The 24864-nt window shown below is 42.6% G+C and overlaps 1 protein-coding gene and 1 pseudogene across 7 annotated transcripts in view; both read right to left on the bottom strand.

The window, feature by feature from the left end:
- Window positions 1–3276: 3276 nt before the first annotated feature.
- LOC119037783 (uncharacterized) lies at window positions 3277–3379 on the bottom strand (annotated as a pseudogene).
- A 9176-nt stretch (window positions 3380–12555) lies between these two features.
- OSBPL6 (oxysterol binding protein like 6) overlaps window positions 12556–24864 on the bottom strand; it is a 198216-nt gene continuing 185907 nt past the window's right edge. For all 7 annotated transcript variants that reach the window (XM_037130069.2, XM_037130068.2, XM_037130070.2 and 4 more), the window contains 6 exons: window positions 24680–24758; window positions 22447–22591; window positions 20444–20588; window positions 19139–19265; window positions 17482–17604; window positions 12556–16505 (listed from right to left, as the gene is read on the bottom strand). In XM_037130069.2, coding sequence (XP_036985964.2) covers window positions 16397–16505; window positions 17482–17604; window positions 19139–19265; window positions 20444–20588; window positions 22447–22591; window positions 24680–24758 — 728 coding nt within the window. In that variant the 3' untranslated portion in view covers window positions 12556–16396. The remainder of the gene's footprint in view (window positions 16506–17481; window positions 17605–19138; window positions 19266–20443; window positions 20589–22446; window positions 22592–24679; window positions 24759–24864) is intronic.

The raw sequence follows: 24864 nt of genomic DNA, 5'->3' as shown, positions 1-24864 counted from the left end.
CTTCTTCCAGCCTCGATTTCCTCGCCAGTAAAATGGACAGAGCCTGCTATACCTTCCTCCCAGGTTAGGAGGATGGAACGAAACTAGGAATGTGCTTTGAAAACCTTGAAGATGCACAAATGTAAGGTGTTCTCCTTACAAAGCTATGAAATTGGAGTGACTGATGCTAATAGAAATCCCCTTTATAACTTTTCTCCTAAACCTGGAGGCACAGGCTTATGGGGCCAACAGAGGAAACAGCAAAACATTTGGGCCCAAGGAGAGAATTCCAACGTCATCTCTACTTTCTCTGAATCTTTGCACCACTTCATGTTGTTGCAGCTGGGGCTGTGTTGTCTGACGATAGGCCTTTTTTCTTAAATGATACTGAGACCTTCGGTTGCTGTTTAACAGTTTAGATCTGCGTCACCTGAAAAAAAAAGCCACAATGCAAGTCGCATATGTAAGTGCAGATGTCCTCATAGACACATTACTAGAAAAAAGAAACAGGTGAAAGTCATTTTAATGTATTTTATTTAACCCAATAAATTAAAACATTTTCATTTCAACATGTACTCTATATGAAAATTATGAGTGGGATATTGTACATTCTTTTTTACATGCTGTTTTTGAAATCTAGCCTATATTTTATACTATAGTACCCATCTATCCAAACTAACCACATCACCTTGCTCAATACCCGCATCTGGCACGTGGCTGCCTTATGGGCCAGTCGAGACTCACCAGTCCGCTCAAACTGCCAGTTTCCCGAAGGCGGGGCTCGTCTGCTCCCGTCACTTTCCCTTTATTTTGCCGCCTCTGGCTTCTCAAGGAGTTTCTGCAACTACTTCTACAGACTTTTCCCATGTTCTTTAAGGCCCCGACTTACCCTTCATTGCTGGCAGTCTCTTCCATTTCATTATCACAGCAAAGACGGTGGCCATGGATTTACAATTTCCCACCACAGAATATCGCTCTAGGAAAGCGTTCAGTTGGAGTATACAGGGTGGGCAAAGGTAGGTCTGTAGCTGTTCCTATTGAAAGTAATACAATAATTAATCAATAATAACACAAGAATAAACTCTGTGTTTTACATACCACTGTAAACCTTCTTTTCCCTCACCCTGATATGTGAGGTGCTGTGTTGGGGTCTTATGTTTTAAACAAGCGCCCTTTGAAATACATCGTTCCAATTACTTACATCTTTCTTATCACCCCAGCCTCTCACTTTCTCGTATTCACTCTTCCTTGTCTGGTGTCTCACAGGATCCTGGCTGAACATTCTAACTGCAGATGGCAGCGTCAGTGACTCCTTCTCTCTCTGCTGCTTCTCCAGTTCTTCTCTGTTTCTCTGCTCAGTTGGCCAGTTCCTTCTCTCCTGGCCCAATAAAATAAAACAACTAACAGGAGATATATATACATACGGTGGAAACACAAGAGAAATAAGCTAAGAAATAAGAGATTACGAAAAGCTATAAAACATAGCAAAGAAAACAAGAAGGGAAATAAGCATAAGGACAAAAATACAGGAAAAACATTGAGGGTTATCATTGAGGGAAAAAAAAGATTAACCCAGAGAGAGAAAATGAAAAGAAACAAAATATGTAATATAAAAGGGAAAATAATTATAGGCACAGCAAATTTTAAGACATAATAAGCCAATATTATGAATAATTATGTACAATAACTTTTAAAACCTAGATAATATTGACAAATATTAAAAATATATAAAACCTCAGAAATCTGAATAAGCTAATAACCATTCAAGAAACTAAATTGAGAATGAAAACCCCACCTCCCCGACTCCCTTAAAAAAATGCCTAGTCCAGTCCTGTACAATTTCAGAAAGGGGTGCAGTCACAATTTCAAAGAACAGATGATTTCTATTTTATATAGATTGTTCCACAAAACAGAATGAAAACTATTCAACCACTGATTTGTGTCAACAACTACTATATAATCTGGAAGCTGAATCAGATAAGGGCTGTTTAAAAATATGTAGTTATTACAGAGTGTCTCTTTTGAACCCCAAAGAGTTAAAGATTTTCAGTAGAAGTCAACTATATTGCTATCTTGTTGTTTCATTTTAACAGGAATTTTATAAAAATGCAGTATAGCCATGTGGACACTGTGCTGGAAACTCAATGAAGACATGCCTGGGGCAGCGGGGCCCCCGAGAGGCGGGCGACTCCCAGGTTGCGGTCTGGAGTCTCCTCGTTTTCTGTTTTAATGGCAGCACCTGGAGCGGTTCCTGAAACCTTGCAAACCGCTCTACCAAGTGGTAGAATAGAAAAGTGAATGCCTAAGGCCCACTTTTCAGTTTCACATAAACTTATTTAATAGTCTTTAAACCTCTCCGTGGTAGGCAGAATAATGATTCCTCAAAGACGTTCTAGGCCTGAACCTGTGACTAGGCTAGGTTACATGGCCAAGGGCGATTAAGGCTGCATTTGGGATTAAAGTGGCTAGTCAGCTAACTGTAAAATAAGAAAGGGATCATGGATTATCCAGACGGCCTCCTGCAAACACAGGGGTCTTTAAAAGAGGGGGAGGGAGGCAGAAGAGGGAGAGCAAGAGAGAGATGGCAGTGCAGAGAGGACTGGGCTGAATGCTCCTGGCTTTGAAGGTGGAGGAAGGGAGCCCTGAGCCCAGGAAACTGGGCCACGCCTGCAACTGGCAATAAATGGAGGCTTCCGGAAAGGAACTCACTCTGCTCGGTCTTGGCACAGTGAGATCTTTTGGGATTTCTGGGCACAGAGCCGGAACATAATATATTTCTGCTGTTTTAAACCACTAGTTTTGTGGTAGTTTGGTAGGGCGGCAATAGAACACTAACACAGCTTCTTATTTGCCATTGTTTACATTTTAAATTAGTTTCCTCTTATATCTATGGTCTCCTTCTCTTTGTTGCAGCCATATTCATACATAATATTTAAATGTTTTTATTTTCCTTCTGGCTGGTGTAGCTCAGTGGATTGAGCACGGGCCTGCGAACCAGACAATGGCGGTTCGATTCCCAGTCAGGGCACATACCAGGGTTGCAGGCCGGTTCCCTGCAGGCCAGTTCCCAGCAGGGGACGCATGAAAGGCAACCACACATTGATGTCTCTCTCCCTCTCTCCTTCCCTTCCCTTCTAAAGATAAATAAATAAAATCTTTAAAAAAAATTTTTTATTTTCCTTCACTTCAGCCTTTATTTGTTCTCTTGTTGAATTTTTTTTCTTGTTTGTGAACTTGAGCAAGTTAATTCTTCTGAGCCTCAATTTCTACACTTGAAGTTAATAATAGCACCTTTTTATGCTGTTGGGGCATTAGAGATAATTTTTTATACATTTTTAAAACTTGAAACTGATAAGAACAGGTACTACACTTGATCTTAGCCAAAAGCCTGAGAAGGGATATACATTTTTTATTTTTTTAATTACAGGTTACATTTAACAGTATTTTGTATTAGTTTCAGATGTACAGAATAGTGGTTAACTATCACATACTTTACAAAGTGCCCCCACTGATATTTCCAGCACCCAGCCGGCACCATGAGATAATGTTTTAAAGCACCAGGTACAGAGAAAGCTTTTTACAATTATTACTATTGTTACATAAATACTGAATGCTCATAATTGGAGCTCACAGTTTGGAAGCTGAAAAAGAGAAAGAAGCCACTTTCTCTTTTTGGGTCTTTTTCTTTTCTAAAATGGGTTTAGAAGAATTTTCATAATGTTTATTTTTGAACACTTAGCCAAGAATTAGTTTGTACCTCGTGATCAGAGTCCGGATGTTAGTTCTTCAGTTTTTGAGGCTGCACGTCTGGGTCGGCGCAGGCTGCTATGACAAAGCACCACAGACTGGGAGGCCTTGGAACAACAGAAGTTTATTTCACATACTTCTGGAGGCTGGGAAGTCCAAGGTCAGGGCGCCGGCAGACTGATGTCTGGTGAGGGCCTGTCCTCATTGACCATCCTCTTTTTGCTGTAACCTCACATGGTAGGAGTTTTCTGGTGTCTTGTTAAAATAAGAGCACGAAGCCCTGGCTGGTGTAGCTCAGTGGATTGAGCTCGGGCCTGTGGACCAAACAACCGAGGTTTGATTCCCAGTCAGGGCACATGCCTGGGTTGTGGGCCAGTTCCCAGCAAGGGGTGCACGAGACACAACCATATATTGATATTTCTCTCCCTCTCTCCTTCCCTTCCCCTCTAAAGACAAATAAATGAAATCTTAAAAAAAAAAAATAAGAGCACTAATTCCATCTGTGAAGTTTTTGCCCCCAGGAACTACTCACTTCCCAAAGGCCCCACCTCCTAATACCATCACACTGGGGATTAGGTTTCCAGGGAATTTGGCGGGGGCGGGTGCACTCAAACATTCAGTCTCCGGCACTGCAAGATCACACGAGGCAGGTAATCTACTCGTCTATGCTAAGCCCAGGCACTGGACCCTTTATAGGGATGTGTTTTCGTGGTGAATGGGGAAATCTGTTTCTCCTTTGTATGCTTGTGAAACAACCCTGGTTACTTGGCCTTGAAAGAAGAGCTCTCCCCTGAATTTCCTCTAAAACTAGCCTTATGTGAGAGTTTACAGCCAGGTAACCAGGAGGATGTATTCCAGAGGCAGTCATTATGGTGGAAAATTGCAGGTTTGAATCCTACATGATAAAAGCAGATAAAATTCTAGACATCACCTCCAACACCCTTCCTTAATAAATTTGCAACTGCTCAAATTAAGGGAGTTGGTGGTTGAGACAGACTGGCACCTATAAATTTTAGACCTTTTTAGACCCCCGTTATTAGTGGGGTTGGGGAGACTAACTCTTCTGAAGAAAGGGGTAGGGCTGGTGTCTGCATTTGGAGGGAAGCTGGCTCTGGGCAGAGGCAACTCTTCCAGTGCCGTCCTCACACTGTGCTGTGGATTGAAACTCAGGGAGAACCCGGGCTGTATCTCCTGGTTCACTGTTGGGTGAATGAGGCATTTGACCTGCAGCAGAATTGTTGTTGGAAACTCAACTCAATAGGAAGCCATTACAAAGCTCACATGCCAAAGGAAAGCTTTTAATTCAACTTCCCCTGAAAGCTAATAACTTGTAACAATCATGATAAGAGTTACTTGGTCCTGCTGGGTCCTAGCTTGTGAACTTCTTTTGGATCAAAATACACTCATGGGCCTTGTGGTTAAATAGGCTCTTTAATTTCTGTCTCCATGAAGTTCTGTTATCCTGGTTCAAGAGATTGAATTGGCACTCTATAATTTTAAAAAGACTTTTTGCTTTGAAGTGATTATAGAGTCACAAGAAGTTGCAAAGGTACAGAGAGGTCCCCTGTACCTTTTACCCAAAATGATTAGAATTGAAGTAAATATAGTATGATGTCAAAGCAAGAAATTTAACAATTATATATGTGTGTACATCTATGTCATTTTTTAATTAAAAAAATTTAAAATTGTGGTAAAATACACATAACATAAAATTTACCATTGAAACCACGTTTAAGTGTACGGTCAATAGTTACAGCATCTACACGGCTGTGCGACCTTTCTCCAGAACTCTTTTCCTCTTGCAAATCTGAAACCTGCACCTTCACACACTAACTCCTCATGTTCTGCTCCCCTCAGACCCTGGCATCCACCCTTGTACTTCCGTTTCTATGAATTCGACTGTCTAGGTAACTCATGTAAGTAGAGCCATGTAGTATTAGTGGGGTTTTTTCCTTTTTTGGTGACTGGTTTATTTCACTTAGAATAATATCTTCAAGACTCATCCATTTTATAGCATGTGTTAGAATTTCTTTCATTTTTAAGGCTAATATCCTATTGCATGTATATGCCACGTTTTGTTTATCCATTCATCTTCAGCAGACAGAAATGGTTATTCCCACATTCGGTTATGGTGAATAATGTTGCTATGAACCTGGGTTTCAAGTACCTTTTTGAGACCTTAAATGTAATGATTTTGGATATTTTATCGTGTTGCCCCCAAAACTCATATGTTAACATCCTCACCCCTGGGATCTCAGAATGTGACTGTATTTGAAGATAAGGCCTATAAAAGGTGATTGAGTTGAAATGAGGGGCTAGAGTGGGCCCTGACCCAAGCCGACTGGTTTCCTTATAAAAAGAGGAAATGTGGACATGCTGAGAGACACCATGGTACGTGCACCACGGAGGGACGGCCATGGAAAGAGCCAGCGAGAGGGTGGCCGTCTGCAAGCCACGGCAAGAGGTCTCAGGAGAAACCAACCCACCAACGCCTCGATGTCAGACTTCTGGCCAAGAACTACGAGAAAATACATTTCTGTCATTTGAGACGCCAGACTCTGGTGTTTTGTTATAGCAGCCCTAGCAAACTTATACAGGCATACACCCAGAAATAAAATTGCCAGATCACATGGTAATTTAATTTTTAGTTCTTTGATTCTATAATAATATGAACCTTAGGCATTCTCACCAGTTCAGCTAAATTGTGGAGAAACATTCTTCTCATGGAACAAAATTTTAAAAAGTTAAGTATATTCCATTAAATATTACTGGTTATGCTTGGCCAAATTGTGTTCAGGAAGTGACTTTGAACTCTCGGAGCTGGTACCATAAATCTGAGCATTGCTGACTGAAAGAGCCCTGCTGGGACACGCCCCTCCCCCCGGGCCCCGGCCCTGTTCCCAGGTAAGCAAGTCTGCACAGATGCTGTGCCTGGTTAGGGGCCTGCACACCCAGGCACCACTCACTTAAGATTATGATATGGGAAACTTTGAAAAACTTTGAAAAACTGATAGGAGCCTTTGAATTGAATAATAGGAGCCTTTGAGCTCTGCTTCTGCCCCGTAGACAGCTGTGTCCTTGAGCTCTGTTTCTGCCCCGTAGACAGAACTAATTACCGCATTCTGCTTCTGTGTCTTGCTTAGCCACGTAGATAGGAAGACCCCTAATCTATATATTCCCCGGGAGTCTTTTGTTCGGGGCTCAGAATTTGGAAATGATTCCTCTGGGCCCGTGCACGTTAAACAGTAAACCTCGTACTCCAGAATCCCTCGGTGTCTGGTCGCTTCATTTCCCATAACAATTAATGTACAAAATCCAAAGGCTGGTGTAGAGTATGTTGGTGACACAGCATGGATATTTAAGGGGGTCACTGAGAACCAGTGTTGAGTACACATCATTTTAATTTGCCCAGAATTGTGCTGAGATAAATGAAAAGCCTTCCTCTGTTATACTCCTTTACTCTGGATATAAATACACAATGACTTTGGAGCATTCACCTGTTGCCAAATGACTGGTACATTTTGAAGAGAGCATATTATTACATAAATATAAATGTACTTTACATAGATTAAAATAAGATAGAACAGAAGAAGATTTAGTAAGAGAAGATTTAGCCCTGGCTGGTGTAGCTCAGTGGATTGAATGCGGGCCTGCGAACTAAAAGATCATGGTTCGATTCCCAGTTGGGGCATATGCCTGGGTTGCAGGCCAGTTCCCAGCAGGGGATGCATGAGAGTCAACCATACATTGATATTTCTCTCCCTCTCTCCTTCCCTTCCCCTCTAGGGATGAATAAATAAAATCTTTAAAAAAGAGAGAGGATTTAAAATACAATTTTAAGGAAGATAAGAAGCTTTTACAACCAAAAGTTATTGTGAAAGCATATAGAAAATTTTGAGAGAATGCGGTGAAGAACTAAGCATTTGGCTGGAGAGCCTTCCAGAAGAAAGGTTGAATGTGGAGTGGTTTGATTTTCCTTGAAAGAAAAAATTCTTATTCTCATATTTCTCTGCCTAAAATTCTATAGATAATGACCTGAGTTTGAAGGGTAGTTTAAAATACCAAGTAGTTAACATTAAGTTATTTTGGGGTAAATTGTAAAAATGGTGGACCATTTCAGGAGCAATTGGGGAACTCTGAATGTCACCATTGTTGTTTTTCTTAGAGTACCTGTTACGTGGATGACCCCGTTATGAAATTGAATGCTTCCTGGCAGGAATTTAGTCCTGTAATTTTCATTTTTTCCCCCTCCAAATTTAGAAGACCCATCAGAGCTACCATGTAAGGAGAGAACGGCCCCGTCAGTTGAGCCTGTGTGGAGAAGGCAGGCTCGCCAGTCAAGCAGCTGTTCCCATTGGCCTGGCGGCTGCCACACGGACCTCCACAGTGCCCGGCCAGTACTCAGCCCTTGCCACCTGATGGCTTTCTCTGAGCAGGTGAGCAGAAGAATTGTCACAAACTCGATTGTGATTATCCCTGTGTGCCATCCACATTTTGTACCCAGGAAGGAAAAACTAAACCAAGAAATCACTACCTGCAAACCAGCAATAGTATCAGGTAGCTTGGGCTGTGTGCACATGTAAGAGGTTAATTCTCTGGCACGATTTTATATAATTATAAATAGAAACTGACTGACGGTAGTGGTGATTATATAATCACAAACCGTGCAAATAAAAGTTTCATTGTTATTCATTTTCAATCTGCATTCCAGTTACTTTCTTACATACAGCAAGGGGAGGGGTATTCCTTTGGCATCTCAAGTTATTTTTGCAGTCTTGCTCTCCCTCTCTTTTCTCCCCCTCTTCCTCCTTCTAGGCTAAGAACTTCTGGCGTGTACACAGAAAAGGGCACAGGAAAAAAGATGCCTTCATATGCTCCCCCCCCCCCACTTTGAAGCTTCTCAGTATGGTCCTAGGAACACATCCCCCAGAGGTGCAATTACGAGATCCTCACATCCCCATGACCACCCCGTAAACACACCGCAGTGCACCAGGCCACTAAACGGTCCAGTGGCCTATGGTTCAATACGTTCCAGCAGGATTGAAATTGGGGGACTGTCAGGTTTTTGTTTGTTTATTTTAAAAAGCATTTTGAGATTCTAGTAACTCAAAGTTTGGTGTATTGCTTTCTTTGAAACTGCTTCTCAAAACATTTCTTCCTCAAACTTTTTATAAGAAATTAGAGACTTAGAGGCCAAGGCCGATAAATTGGCTACTTCCAATGCATGTGAAGACTGAAAACAGGATATACTTCCTTCTTTTGTCAGGACTGCTTTCACCGGTGACAGACAGCACACAGCTCTTGGAGAACCCTGAGTTTCCTGTAGTCTTTATGAACTACAGCTTCACCCTCACAGTTTAAACACATGGAAAACCGAAGCCCGCTTTTAAGTCTTTTAATGTAAAGTTCAAAATTCAGGAAAAGGTCCTGTGTTCTGTATGTGATTTGAAAACAGTTTCTACATAGTTACTACAAAAAAAAAAGAGTTGGAAATGAAGTCAGAATGAAGTCAGTCTCCTTTATAGCCTGCTTAAAGTCTCTTCCTAGAGATAAAAACGTTAATTTGGGGGACAGCCCACCAGAACAAACTATATACAATAAACGAACCCTTTATTCAGTTTATTTAAGGTTTATTGAGTGTCCTGTGCTCTTACAAATGTAATACTCTTGTACACAACATTCACTGAAGAGGCATAATTCTTATTTTGAGGTGACGCAGGTACACAATTTTTTTCTGTGTATAATTTTTCTTTTATTATAAGGATATTTAACTATAAGCTGCTTTTCAGTAGAAACTTGATTGAAATTCTATCCCAAATGTAAGATAAAAGTTAATTTTTCTCTCTCAATACGACCATATGCAAACTAACAGTACTTGACTACTGCCTTTGCCTTTACACCTTCAACTTTAGCAGAGCAATTTCACAGAGAAAGTTTTTCAAACAAAAATTTAAAAAATATATTATTTTCAGGGAAGAGAGTGACCTGAATAAAGAATTGCTGTTCCACCTTGTTAGGAAATCATCAGTCAAGTGATGAAGAATGGGCTTTGCCACGGAATTTCCTTGCAGGCACCCACCAGCCAGGACCCCGTCAGCTCATTTGGAAGCCTTTCTCTGAGACATGGACCAGGTCTAAGGAGAAATGGGGCAGGAGACACTGATCATGGCCTTGAAGAGTAGACTTCAGTTGTCTGGGCTGGTTAGATTGCCTCCAGGAACACACTGTTATGGTCTCTGGCTTAACACAATCTCACATTTAGGTTTCAGAGTTCTGTGCTCCCTACTCTTCACCTCCATACTACAGAGCTGGTGCGGACACAAAGGTTGCAAAGTGAGAAGAAGCCATGCATGGCCAAGGGAGTCACAAGTCCTTGGGCTCTAGCCAACCTTCTTGTACTAGACTTCCTTACTGACTACTGAACATCACTGAGAAAAAAACAGACAAAAGGCTGAGGTTGGAGCAGGGACTTGGGTGTAAGTGTGTGGTTCCACCAGCGCACACTCCTGCCTCAAAATTCCCTGGGGCCCAGGGTGCTTCTTAAAATGCAGATTCTTGGCCTATGCCCTAGATCTAAGGACTCAGTCTTTGGAGTGAAGTTGAGGAGTCCATCTGCCTGTAAACAAGCTTCAAAGACAGTAACTTGGCCCCTGGGGCCGATCCACAGGCAGCCAAAGAGCATGACGCTCGCCCTGCTCAGAGATGCTATTTTTCTCTCTCACATTTCATTCTTTGTTCCTTCTGGCCTCTTCTTTTCATTAGCACTTAATGTCAATCACAATGTATTTGGCAGTCTCTGGAAAGTTTTCTATTTTTGAGGAACAGAGTCTGACAGGGTGCAGGATGCAAGGACTAAGTTTTCAGCCTGTACCGCTGCCTCGGGCTGGAAGCTCATGGACACTGGGCACTTGTTTCCGTTTCTTTTTCAAAAATAGGTTTAGTAACTTTGTTCCCAGATAGGAGGTGAGGGCGTAGAAGAGATGGGAAAGCAGCCTTCTCAAGCACGGTTTCGAAATGTTTGTGACACAGAAGTGGGGCTTGGGAGGCTAATAGCAAACAGCTCAGTGTAGGTTCCGTTCGCGCGTCATCATCGGCGTGACGTCATTCCCAGGGCAGCCATTCTGGATTCCCACGGTTTTGTCAGCGATTCTTTCATCACAAACAGAACATTTCCTAGGGCTCCCCCAGGGCTGCCAGCCAGTTGTTTTACCTTTATTTTGGACCCCCCAAAAGATAGGAATGAATTCATTCTTATAAGGCCATTTTGATTTGAAAAGACTTACTGTTTTCTAAGTATTTCAAACCGAAAATTTATACTGGGCTATCAGAACTAAAACCTAACATCCTCTTTCCCTTGTAACGTGTTACTACTTGATGGTGGGTATTGGGGTGTCAGCGGAGGAGATTGGGGGCACACATCCCCCCATTTGCACACAGCCTTCTAGAAAAACCCGATGCAGTAAATACAAGAAATGTAGATTTTTAAAAAGTGAAAAAGTACACCCGAAACCTATGTGATCTTATTAACCAATGTCATCCCAACAAACTTAATAGGAAGAGAGTAAGTCAGTGATTGCCCCGGGTGGAGGTGGGAGGGGTGCAGGACAGAGGAACTGCACAGGGACAGTGTGTGCAGCCCAGGCTCTCACGCTCAAATTCAGGGATGTCGAGCTTATTGCATGCCAGTTCCACTTCAATAGAGTTTTTTAAATGAGCTCAAAATGACTAAGAAGGTTTCTAGCCACCACATTATTTCCCAAATAACTGGATGAGTGGATGAGGGTAATGAAGGGGAGTTGGTGCCTAAGATAAAGAATGAATCGTTTTAATATTATTCTCTCCTTAACAGTATTAAGTTGTTACTTATCCCATTAACTAAAAATAAGAAACAGGTAACTCAAAGAGGATTAGATCTGTTTTCTGAATACTCCGTATTCCTCCCTCCTCAATTGCCCTCATTTATATGTATGTAGAAGGCAAGCACGATAACAATATTTGCAAAAAAAATGCTTTCTTGTTTTTTCCCCCACCCATCTGGAGTTACCAGTAAATTGATCTGCAGTTATGGACAATTTTTAACCTGTGAACATTTAACAGTGTTCCATGGGTGGCTGAATGCAGTGGTTCTGATACTGATACACCGCCATAAAACTGTGCACAGTTACTGCATGTGTTGCAGATGCCCAATGGCACCGTGCAGAGCAAAAGACACGTGTGTCCCTGCCTCTCCTGGAGTCAGGACCAGGGGAAAAGAGAAAATCAACCAGTTCAGGAAGTTGTTTGGACAACAGAAGGATGCATTTGACGGACAGGCAGCTGCCACCTGTAAGCTGCCTTAATGATGGGAGCTTTTTCATCCCTTGTTTAAGATACTGGGTGTTCTATTTCATTACAGCAATTTTTAAAATCTTCATTTTTCTTTACATCTTATTTTGGAAGAATTAAAGTTAACCCTTGCTTAAACGATTTGCCATTTTCTCTAATAGAAAAGGCTTCAATGAGGTCTTAAAATTCAGTCCAAATGTATGTTCTTACAATAAGGTATTAAAGTCAAGTTTAACAGAATAATTCATACAATGTACAGTTCAAATGTATCGATTTTACCAAAAAATTAAATTAAAATTTAGAGAATTTAAGTTTGATAAGCAGTATTCTAAGTGACTGGCAAGCTTTTTGAAACACCAAAAACAAACAAAAAAAGAACCCTAAAACAAAACACTTTAATCTTAGCTCCAATGACAATTTTCCATCTTTCCCTGAAAAGAACATTTCTAGAGCACAAAGTAGATTCATAATTGTTTAATTAGATACATTTTATATGTCCTGAACATGACTCCCATAGAAATAAATATTTTGTACACAAACTTCTTATTTACTGTGCCACATTCATGATAAACCGACTTGAGCCAAGTGCAAACATTTTCACACCCCTGGTGTGTGAGGAGCTCTGCTCCCGTGAACACGTCATTAACTAGGATGACAGGGAACAAGGGTAGACAAGATGTATAATTAAAGTCCACAAGGTGAAGACCAAAATGAACATTAGATTAATTAAAAACTCTTCTCCAGCACAGGTGGTGTAACCAGAAGTAAGCAAGACCAGTCTGACCAGGTTCCTCTCTACCCCGCCTCCCCAGCACTCTGGGAGCCACGGAGAGTCAGGGGCCAGAATGATGAAGAACGAGGGCTTCGGAAACTGGCAAGTGGGCATCTCTTGTATTGAAAAACCCCTTGGTTTCTCTTATTTAGAAAATACACTTGGTAGTTTTTATGCCACATGTAATCAGTATGTAATATTAAAAGGTATCTCAAATGAGGTTTACTTTTACAATTGCCTGGAAATGATGGGGTATTTTAAAGTAACTGATGAAAAGTAACAACTTAATTAAAAAAACAATAAAATAACAGCAAAATCTGACGGTAAATTGTACCCTGGGTGGCAGCACATGGAAGCAAAATAATTAGTGTCTACTATGCGTGTGGCATGAGCCATCAATCTGTCCAGTCCCGCCACACCATAGGACCATCGTCACTTACTACTTAAGGAGTTTATGAATAAATCATGGGGGAGGTTCAAATATTTACTAAGTCCTCTTCTACCCGAGATTGTTTTAGGGAGAAACAACCAAGAAAAGTGGCCCCGCAATGAGACTTATGTAAAATTCTAAAGAATAAATCAGGTTTTCTCAAGAATGATCTAACACTTATTCTATCCTTTTACTGTTCGATTTAGTCTCAAAGGCTCCAAAGTCCTGCAGATGAAAATTCCAAACAGAGTAAGTCTCACAATTCTATAACCACCCTGTCAATCAAAAAAAGCAGCAGAAAGGAGCTCCTACCCTTTGCGACAGCATGGATGGAACTGGAAAGCATTATGCTGAGTGAAATAAGCCAGGTGGTGAAAGACAAATACCATATGATCTCACCTTTAACAGGAACCTAAACAACAAAGCAAACAAGCAAGCAGAATAAAAACAAAGACACTGAAATAGAGAACAAGGGGACAGTGACCAGAGGGGAGAGGGGAGGGAATTTCAGAGGAAAAGGGGAAGGGTTTATAGGAACGAGTATAAAGGACAGATGGACAAAAACCGGGGGGGGTGGAAATGGGAGGAAGGTGAGGAGGGATGGATGGGTGAGCTGGGATGGGAGTAAAAGACAGAAAACTGTACTTGAACAATTAAATAAAACAAATTTTAAAGAGAAAAAAAATAGAAGTAAAATGAAGGATTGAAGCCAAAACATTATGAGTCTGTGATGGGCAGCCCTGTGAATCTGGTATCGTTGGAGCACACGTACTACCTAAAGTTCAACTGGTCACTTGAATTGGAAGTCTAGTCAAGAAGTCTGAATCTCAAAAGAGATCCTAAATCTGGGATATTATAAAGTGTGATTTTAATTCATTTGATCTCCTCATTCTCATTTTAAAATCCTAAGCAGAGTTGCAGGTGAGCGCCAACCAATATTCACTTACCTACTTCATAGCTTGAACTGATTATCTAATAAAAGTCCGCTCCGCTAGTTATTCTTTTCCTCAGTTACAGCCCAAACAGTAGCTGCTTTCCTGAGGGCTCCTGGGTCCTCTCCCACCTGCCTGACTGGCGGGTTCATTGTGACCGATGCCTCACTTTCCCATTTATCTACCCAGAATACCTCTGCTTTGCAAAATGTTTTCCTTATCTTTCAGCGAAATATTTTGAGATTGTTCAGGGAAGTGTTAGTAACTAGAAACCAGCACCACTTTAAATGGTTTATCAGTTGGGGGAGAACAGAATTTTATGAGGGAGTTAATAGAATTCTAATGCAGAGAAAAGGGAGTCAAGATGAATGAGCAGAAAAGCAATCAACAACTAGGGCAAAACTTTACTACCACGGGGCAAGCCACCTATAGATTTAAAATGGGAATTAAAAGGCATCGAGAAACCTAGACAGGGTGTTGCTTTGATGGAACACGCAGCTCTGGCAATGGAGTACTTGAGAGTGAAATTTCACCCTGAACTGCCGCACACTGCATGCAGAATGCAGCGCCCTAGATCAGAGGGACGAGTTTTACGATAGCTAAAATTTTGCTCCACCCAGTAGAGACTTCAGAGTTTGCCTTACGTTATCAGGAACGGTGTAGATTTGATAGCAGATTAGCCATTATTAGGAAGGCTTTGCTGAGAAATAACACTAAAGTCAATACCTCCTAACAAAATGTTAAATGTCAGTAACCTCATTATCAGAGTTTAAAATGACACTTCAAACCTCATGGTAAGGATCTAGAATAAAAACCTAACTAAGAATAAAATGTATGTAATTTTATAATTCACCTCCGGAGAGATTTGTTTAATGTAAATTACTTAGGTAGTCGTCTATGTGCAGAAACTCAGGAATACCAATGCAGTACCTACAGAAGCCTCTGTGTATTGGAGGGAAAAACAAACCCTGAAGTACATGAAACGCATTTCTGCTCCCCTTCCCCACTTTTTGTTGGAATGTATAAACTTCTTACTTAAGTTTCACATCTTTGAAAACAGCAAGGTATATGCTTAATGTATGGTAATTTATCATAACAGAATCACTTGATGAAAATGTAAAATATGATTTTGCACAGAACTCATTTAAGCAACGCAAATAAGCTGCTAGCTACTAACATTCTTGCTTCCGTTCCCAGTGGGGTTCCCACTGGTGCCAGAGGGTGGGCAGAGGACAGTAACGAGTATTACATTGTGCTTCATTCAAGAACGGTTACGTTTACAAGTGCTCCTGAGCCCACCCAGAAAGCCCACCAGCTCTGTTACTTCCTTCCAAGGTTTTAACGCTGACGCCAAGTGTTCCAATCAAATACAGATACTGACAAACACTAGGGCACACCGTGAGGTTGGGTGGAAGAGGCATGGTTTATTATCTGGACAAGCAACGTGGATACAGAAATCTACCCAGCGCACTGTTTCTTCCTTGCCCTCAGACATACGATAGATACAGTGACCGAAGTGTCAGAGGAGAGCACGCTCTGCCTTTTCAATCCATTTAAGTTAGACTCCTAACTGACCTGATCCCACTAAGTGAATCATGCCATGATTCAAAAGACCTGTCCTTCACATAAACCTATGAGCACACATTAAAAAAACAATTTATTGTACATCTTTGCATTTCTTAAGGCATGAACAATGGCGGGCGGGCGGAACAGGCTCTGAGAAGCATCACGTCTTCACGGACAAGGCCGGCACGTCCAACGGGCACTCTTGGATCCGAGCTGGCCGGATGCCGCGACCCAGGGGCTCCGATGACGAGGGGATGGCGCTTCCGGAAAAAGGACCCAACGCGTGGGTTACGTCATGTTGCTTTAAACTCTCTGGATCAGCTTTAAGCACCAGTTACGGCTTGTTTTTCTTCATAAACTCGTCAGACTTTGGATTTTATATTCTGCTCCTTTAATTCCACTTTCCGAGGAGGGTGTAGATGTTTTTGTTTTAAGGAATATGGTTGCAGCAAAACAGAAAGGATCCAAAAGTGGCCAGGGGCTTTGTCTAATGCACTTCTGAACGTCCGTTATAAAGATGAATAGAAAAGCAAACGGCCGGTGTTCAGTCGACCCAGAAACCACGCGGAGCTCTAAGAAACATAATTGTGCATAGTTACTTATTCATTCAGAGCGGGATATGTTGGCTAGCTCTACACTCCCAGGTTACCAAAGAACGGGGCTGTCTACTTTGCTAAACCCAGGGTCCTTTCGCAGCTCCCAGTAGGTGTCATTAGAAACCCAGGCTTCTCTTTGATTGGCATCAATCACTTTCCTGTGAAAATAGAAAAATCAACATTAGACACAAATCGCACCGAGGTGACCTGACTGCCGGACCCCCTCTGGGAGACAAGGTGTGGAAACAGCCCTTCGTAAGCCAGGTGGTGCCCTCCCTGCTTATCGGTGACTTGATTGTTTTTGACCAGAAATGAACTCATTTTTGTTGTTAAACATTTGAAATGGAAGAGGGTGTAGGGTCATGAGGAGAGGGACCGAGGACAAGAAAAAAATCACCTTCAGGTAGAGCTGGAAAGTGCATTGCCTCAAAGTGTGTACAAGGAGCTTCTGTGCTGTCACGAGGAGCTCCAGGCCCAGCCCCACACGCGTGGTCTCTGCCTCACTTGGGGGAAGTGTGCACTGAGGAGCTCTAAGAGTCTCTGCAGGGCTGTGTCCAAGGGCACACTTTTGATATCGAGAGGGTGGCGCTGCGTTCCTCCCCAGGGCAGCCATGCGGCCGCAGCTGTGCCGGAGGTGAGGCTATTCTGAGCTGCTCTGTCCTGGCTCTGGAAACTACGGTTTAACCTGTGTGATGTACACACAACCCCACATACAGTCCTGGAATAGGCCCCCACTACCCCCATCCCACAGGGACCAAATCTGCATGGACACAAGCTCTGGGCTCCCATCTCGTCTCCGGTTGGGGAGTGGGAACAAGGCTCCCCCATTTGGAAGGCGGGGAGGAAGGACGAAGAGCGTTCTGGGTTAAGACCCTTACTGCTTTCTGATGCTCATGAAAAGAAAAGAGCTGGTAAGAAAAATTGATTTTTATGCTTACAAGAACTTTTCACAAGGGCAGAATCTGATTCAATATTTTCAATGCCAAAAACATTCACTGAAATCCGTTGAATCTGTCCACCTTTTTGTTCCCTGGATGCTAAACTACCCCTCATTTTCTTTTTAGCTAGAGTTTCTCATTGCTTGTGGCAACCATTTGCAAAACAGGAACTTGCGATGGGAATGAACTGACTCACTTAAAAAATCTTGGTATATGTTCGAGGTTGTTCTCTTCCATGTACCGTCTCCGCGATCTCTGGAGTTCCTCTACTCTCTGCTTCTCTGCTGCTGCCGCTTCTAGGTTTCCTTCCTCCAGAAATCTGGGCAGAAAGCAGTTAATCTTTTACCGTACCACCCTCTTTTCTGATTAAAAATGATTTACATAACAGTCCATTCTGGTTGCTGTGGACATAGCGTAGTGAACAGCAACATGCTGAGAATTCCCCGCACGGGGACTCACCACCGCTGTGTGCCAGCGGCGAGCACTTCTGTGTGTATGTGAACTGAATCAGCGCACGCGATGGTAGACGTGCAAGGTGAGTGGCGTGGCCTGGATGACTTCCTTCCTTCCTTCCTTCAATAATTTATTTCTATCGCCGTTTATTCCCCCAGATCCTCTTCCACCTCCACCCGCACCCTCCCCCGCTGTGTGCTGTCCAGGGCTCTACAAATGGACATCTTGAGGACGACCGGAGTCCGGGATTAGAAGAACGTGAAGTCCCAGGCTATGCTCCCTGTCCATCTGATCAAAAAGCACTTGCTAAGGGCCACAGAATGGAGGATGGTCACTGGCTGCTCTCCATTTCCCTTTAGAACAGACTGAGAGGGAAGACGTTTTCTTGTTTTATTGGAGAGAGAAAAATTGATTTAAAAAAGTTAACAGGAGAAAACTACGAAAGGCCACAGAAGGGAAATGAAGGGTAAATGAAATTCAGAAAGGAAATATGGAAATAGGATTGAGAAAGAAAAAGCAGACCCAATGGTGTCTTGCAAATATTTCAATTTCAAAATGAGGGCAGGGCACAGGCGTACAACCTGATGCACATGGTACAGGGAACTTATTGATACACGTGACTGTTAGACAGTGAGGCCGTGTGTTCCAGAGAGAGGGGGATCTAAGGGAACTGAACAGCAGAATGTTCAACACTGGAATGTTCTGGCAGGGGACGGGAAAAGCCACGGGCACACTGGAAACAGGAAAAGATCTCGCACGGAATTTGTATGGCATATAAAGGTTTTTATAAAGTAAAATGAATTCTGTAGGAATGAGCAACACAAGTACAGAGCTCCATTAAAATAATAAAAAAGTAAGAACCAGAAGGTATTAAGGGCACTGTATTCTGAGCACAGCCCACAGCCTGTGGGACCCGCACCACGGGGCAAACCCCAGTCTGTGACTAAAAGCGTTCTTATAGTAAGTCCCTGTCTCCGTGACTCGCTATGTCTCATTCTCCACTTTAAACGCTATTCCGTGCTTCAGAGGGGTAGAATTAAGCAAGCACAAACACTGGGTGAGGAGTGATTCTGTATTTAGTCGAGACAGCATTCATGAATTTGCAGACCTTTGGTAAGTTTAGGGGTGAGAGGGGAAACTTAAAAATAAATCTGGTCATCTTTTGTCGGAAAATTTTTTGTTGAGCTAATCCCCTGTTCTAACCAACCTATGACAACACTGTTTTACCCAGGGTAAGAAAACAAATGTTTCTGAGTGAATAAAAGAATGGATGCATGATTCAATAAATAGAAATAAATACATATATAACCAATTAGTTAATTAATTAATTAATTCATGTAGTGAAAATACGTCTCAATGACATGTGTAGTGTCCACTGCAAATGCCGCTGCGATGCTCACCTCTGATCAGGCCGGAACCGGGCGTCTGTGGGTGGCAGGAGGTCTTTCAGTACAGGATCCAACTCATTGAGCTCAATGGCAAACCTTGTGAAGCCATAGTAGAGCTCATAGTTGGTTGGCAAGGAACCTGGAATGAGGCCAGCAAACCACTGTGAGAGGCAAAGAGGTTTCAAACATTTGCAGAAACCGACTTAACCCTGGTGTTTAACGAATGCCCAGACTATCAGCAAATCTGTAGTCGTAAACATTAGGTAATATGTTTTTTCAATTGATTTCAATTGTTTTTATTTTGCTAGGTGGGAAACTTTAGGCTGATGATCAGAACTGAGAGACTCACGTATTTAATAAAATCTAGCCTTTAAAATGAAGTTTTGAACAGAGAGCAGTCTTCGCTGGCTAAACTATACCACCTTTCTCTTAAATATTCAGTTAGGTAGGTAAATGCCAGGGTGATGAGCTATGAACATTAAGATTTCACCAGGAACACTTCATTTCCTTTTGGAATAGAAAAAGATACAGATCTAAATTAATATTTATCGGCCCTTTTTAACTAAACTCAAAGGCAGAAACTTTGCATACTTTGCTCTTGAATATATTCAAGCTCCCGGAGCAAAGCCTGACAGGTAGCCAGTCCTCCATAAATACTAACCACTCAACTAGCTGGAAACTTAAATGCACACTGAGGTCCCTTAAGAAACTAACAACTAATTTTAAAGTTAGGGCTTAACTGACAAAATTCCAATGAAAATAAATGGCATATGGAGACTTGTTCTGTTTATACTTGACATTCAATTACATGCTAGTGTATCATCAGAATCTCCTTGGTGTGTTTTATAAAATGTCAATGTATTACAGCTTTTTGCCGTTCAGATGAAGTGATCACTTAACTCTGCTTAGTTGCTGAATTTGTGGATTATAGATGTTTACAGGCTTTCCTTTGTTTTACTAACAGACGATAAATAACATGAGTAAGGATCTGAGTTTGTGTATTTCAATTAACTACACTCTTTGGTGACTGCACCTAGCTTTGGAAATGTAGGCACCGAAATGCAGGCATTTGGAGTGATTTTTACATGAAGCCCAGGGGTTAGATTGGGCCTGAACTTTATAACTTATTATGAAATATTGGGGCAATAATTTACACGTCAAGTGTACACATACTGACAACTGCCGCAGCATCTAGGGTGTCCATCTCACTACTGAAGACAACACAAGGCGGACCCCCCCCCCCGATGATCTGACGCTCCCTCCCTGGCGGCCCACGCATGGGGGCCTCCCGAGGCAGGACGCTGGGGCGGGTCTCACCTGGTCTCCAGATGCACTTTGCAGAGGGGGCCACGCCGCAGTAGAGCCCTTCGTGCCACTTCCCGAACAGCCGGTGCACTGCCTTCCCCTCCTGATCCATCACAATGCCCTGGACTTCATTCACATTAGAATTCCAGTAATTCACCTGGAAAAACCGAACCCCAGTTAAAGCACCTGGTCTCTTAAAGAACACCAATCCCTAGAATCTCCACATGGAAAATTTTCTTGTGAAGTTTCTTATTCGAACCATTTCCCAAACTCTGTGTCATAATGCACTGTGTGCAAGGGCAGCTTTCTTAACTTTTAAGAAATGAGCTGTATTCCATGAGATCACAAGGTGGCATAATATAGAAAGTCTTCCTTTCTATCCCAACTGAAAATTATTTTATATGTCAGTAATTTCTTCCTCAGATCCTCCTATCTTGAATTTTCCTTTTGCTCATGGATCTTTAATAATTTTCAACCGCAGTGCTACGGAAGTAGTTTGTGAAAAACGTTCCGCAGTCTCTGTAAATGGCTACATTTTATCATGAGGACCCTGCTCTGCCTTCTCCCAGCCACACTCTTCACCCAAACGTGAGGAGCCCGTGGGAATTTGCCCAGCTGGATCCCAGGGCCCCCATTCCAGACCAGGCCCCAAGTGTGCAGGGCCTACCGTGTTTTGTCCAGGGGGCTCTAAGCTTATTCCACGGCCGGCACAAGCCTTTTCTTTGGATTCATTCACAGAAGGGCAGGCCACCCACCAGTGTGGGAACCTCTAGGCCTGAGGTGGCTTTTTGAGGGGGGTAGGGGCAGAGCTTGGCAGTGGGGCTGGACTGTGTCTGGGAGCGTGAGGCCCCTTGCAGGGCGGGACAGAGCTGCAGGTGGGCAGCCAGCGGGGAAGGTGCAAGGCCAGGGCGGGCTCTCCTGCACTGCCCGGGTTCCAGCCCAAGTTCCAGAGTGTCCGACCTGGCCTTGCAGGCTTTGATATAAAAGGTATGTATTTGTCATGGTAAAAAAAAAAAATAGGGACTTTCCTTTGGATTCTTGCTCCAAGTTCTGCATCTATCGGGGCAGACCTATGTCAAAGTTTCTCAAAGCCTACAAAACTAAACACATACATTCGCCATCATCACTCAGAGCAAGCAATGATCCTGGCTCTTCATTCTGAGCCACCTAATGAATCTATTTTTTTAAAAAAGGGAAAAAAGAAAAACATTTTCAGCTAAAATACATATGTTCAATTAAAATGAACATGACCAAGAGAGGAAATTTTGAATGTTAAGATTCCAATATTTGAGTGTTATGGTACCTATTTCTAGCACATTAGAATGAGACCAGCACTAGAGGAGGTGGAGAGGGTGGGTGGGGTTCCTGGACCACGAACTCTGCAACACCTTACACACACACACACAGACACACACACACACACACACACACGGCGGTCCTGCGTGCTCCACATCTGAGCAGAGACTTGGGGAAAACGGTGCTCTGTAGGCACGTCTCTCCCAGACATCTCTTCTTGTGGGTAAAGGTAATGTTATTTCTTGAAGTAATTTGGATTATAGCCAGAGTTGGGTAGGCTTGCAGTGACTGGACGCTATCATTTACGTCCTCAGAAAGAGGCAACTGCATTATAATGAGGTCCCTAAAATAGATCACTCAAATTATGTTGTAATCAAGCGGGAATAGACAGAGGACTATGAATAAGACTTGCCACAGGCAAGAAGTGTTTTCTGGAATTTCACTTAATGAACTACGGATGGGTTGCTTAAAAAGAAATTCTTTAAGGAGAATTCTTTTTTTCTGTGTTGAGATGGTGCCTTTCATGACTTCCACACATTCGGAAGCCTGTAGGTCCTGAGTAACGCCATCAGGTTGGTCTGCCTTCCTATCTAACGTGTTCCTGTGTGTCAGAAATTCGGGATAGACTTACTTGAGGCTGTTTAAGGTAACTGTTTTATCTCTTCCTCAGAGGAAGCACATTATGGTACTTTTTCTTTACTATTGTAGATATTACTTACCTTGACAAATGTGAGTTTGCAAATGCAAACACTGCTTTTGGTATTTCTGATGGTCACTTCTCCATAATGTTCTATCCACCTCCTTCCACTGAGAATGTTGTGTATGCAGGTGGTGACTTTGTTCCACACGTAGCAATCTCCATGCCTCGGGGGACACGATGCCGGTTAGAAACAGTGCAAACCACACATGGATACTGCTATTTCCACTAAAGAAAGTGTTCTTTGGCCAAAGCTTCCTTTTCCTTCATTTCCCTCTCATTTCTTTGTTGAAAGTTTCTCTGGGCTCAAGGACATTTATGACATGATTCAGTGATATAAGGGAGAAGCCAGTGCTTTTTATGGGCTAGGTGCTAAAGCTATGAAGTTGAATAGGGTTTATTTCTTGCTCTCCTGGAGCCAACACTGTGATAGGGGTTGACGGACTTGGCAACAAATACTTACACTAAAACAGGATGAGGGAGCATCGTGGGAACCTGGAAGGGGGTCCTGCCTGCAGTGTGGGTTGAGGGCCATGACAGAGTTGCTAGAGGAGGGTGGGGAGAAGCACCAGAAGCCAAGAGAGCAGGGCACACCTGGGGACCTGGGGGTGGCGTGCTCCAGGCGTGTGGGTGTGGCAGGAGGCGAGGTGGAAAGGTGTGATGGGGCAGAGCAGGGAAGCCCTGGAGACACACCAGTGCACCTGGGTTCACCCTGCAGGCAGGGGCCTTTGTGGAAGGATTCCAGGGAACAGAGAGGCAGATGGGGCATGCATTTAAGAGAAATTACTCTGAGGACATTGTTTCATTTTCTTTTTTTTTTAAATCCTTATCCAAGGACTTTTTTAAAATTGCTTTTAGAGAAAGAGGAAGAAAGAGTGAGAAGCATCCATTGGTTGCCTCGCTGTATGCACCTGGACCAAGAATCAAACCTGCAACCTAGGTATGTGCCCTGACTGGGAATCGAACCCACAGCCTTCCCATTACAAGATGATGCTCCAACCGAGTCGCACTAGCCTGGGCTGTTTCATTTTCTAAGTTAACGCCAAAGTTGTGGACAATTCTTTGGGAAAAGACTGACGTGCATAACTAAGGCAGTACATATGCCATGCAAATTCCAGGGAGTGTGGTTACAGAATTCCTGCCAAGAAACGAGACAGCATAGCTTTAAATCATATTTACATGTTTTGCCCATTTTCAAAGAAAATGTTACTTCAAAAAAAAATGCTTCTAAATTTCTAAAATGATTATGAATTGGTACGATATAGGCACTATATATACCACTGGGAAAATTCTTTCTTCCTCATGAGTCTGCAAGTATTGATAGTTTATTTTGTGGTTCTGGGAATTCCTCTCCCTCCCCACCTTCTTCCACATCCAATCCATCAGCAAATTCTGTCATTCAAATAGACAAACACCAAACCAGACCAAACCAACCAAAGGAAGGAAGAAACAAAACTAATCAAGCCTTTGGCCTCAATTAATTTGAAAACAGCCATAACTTAGAAATTAAAAATAGTCCCTGGATCTCAGATTAACTCAAAGTAAAATTATAAATTGTATAGAAAAAATGGGTAAAAAAGAATCATTCATATAAAATGCAAACTGACGCGGTGACTGGGACGGGTGGGCAGCTGGTGTTGACTGATGAATGGAGGATGTGAACAGATCAACAGTCAGTGTTAATACATATGCTGAAGTTCTCATTTGCTTTTGTGGGAGAACATTCTCAGCATCTCTGAAAAGTTGATAGGGAAACAGACCCTCAGTACCTCCTACCAGGGGTGTCCAACCCGCTGCCCGCGGGCCACATGCAGCCCAGGCTGGCCACGAATGAGGCCCAACACAGCATTGTAAATGTACTTAAAACCCTATTTTTGCTCATCAGTTTTCATTAGTGTTTGTGTATTTAATGTGTGACCCAAGACAACTCTTCTTTTTCCAGTGTGGCCCAGAGATGTCAAAAGGTTGGGCACCCCTGTTAAGGTTTCAAATGCCCATTTCTGATTTTATTTATTAAAATATTTTATTTATTTATCTTTAGAGGGGAAGGGAAGGAAAGGAGAGAAATATCAATATATGGTTGCCTCTCCTGCTGGGAACTGGCCTGCAACCCAGGCATGTGCCCTGACTAGGAATCAAACCACAGTCCTTTGGTTTGCAGGCCCGCACTCAATCCACTGAGCTACGCCAGCCAGGGCCGATTTCTGATTTTGAAAGGCAGTTAAGAGTCCAAGAGGATGAAGAGAGAAACCTACTTTGGAAGCATGACATTCAGTGTTCCCACAGGCAGGATTTCCATCGACTTCCCCCAGAACTTGTTTTTCCATCTGATATCTAAATGGCACAGGCAGCGGAAAAGAAATAGGCACACCACAGCTAACGATTTGTTCCGTAAAAACTAACATTTACATTACACTTCACATTTGACAAAGAACTTTGT

This window comes from Artibeus jamaicensis, unplaced genomic scaffold, assembly GCF_021234435.1.
Source record: "Artibeus jamaicensis isolate MK-2021 breed Jamaican fruit bat unplaced genomic scaffold, CSHL_Jam_final contig_391, whole genome shotgun sequence".
Taxonomy (NCBI): Eukaryota; Metazoa; Chordata; class Mammalia; order Chiroptera; family Phyllostomidae; genus Artibeus; species Artibeus jamaicensis.
The sequence above is the reverse complement of the archived record's forward strand: the minus strand, read 5'-3'. Positions and strand labels throughout refer to the sequence as shown.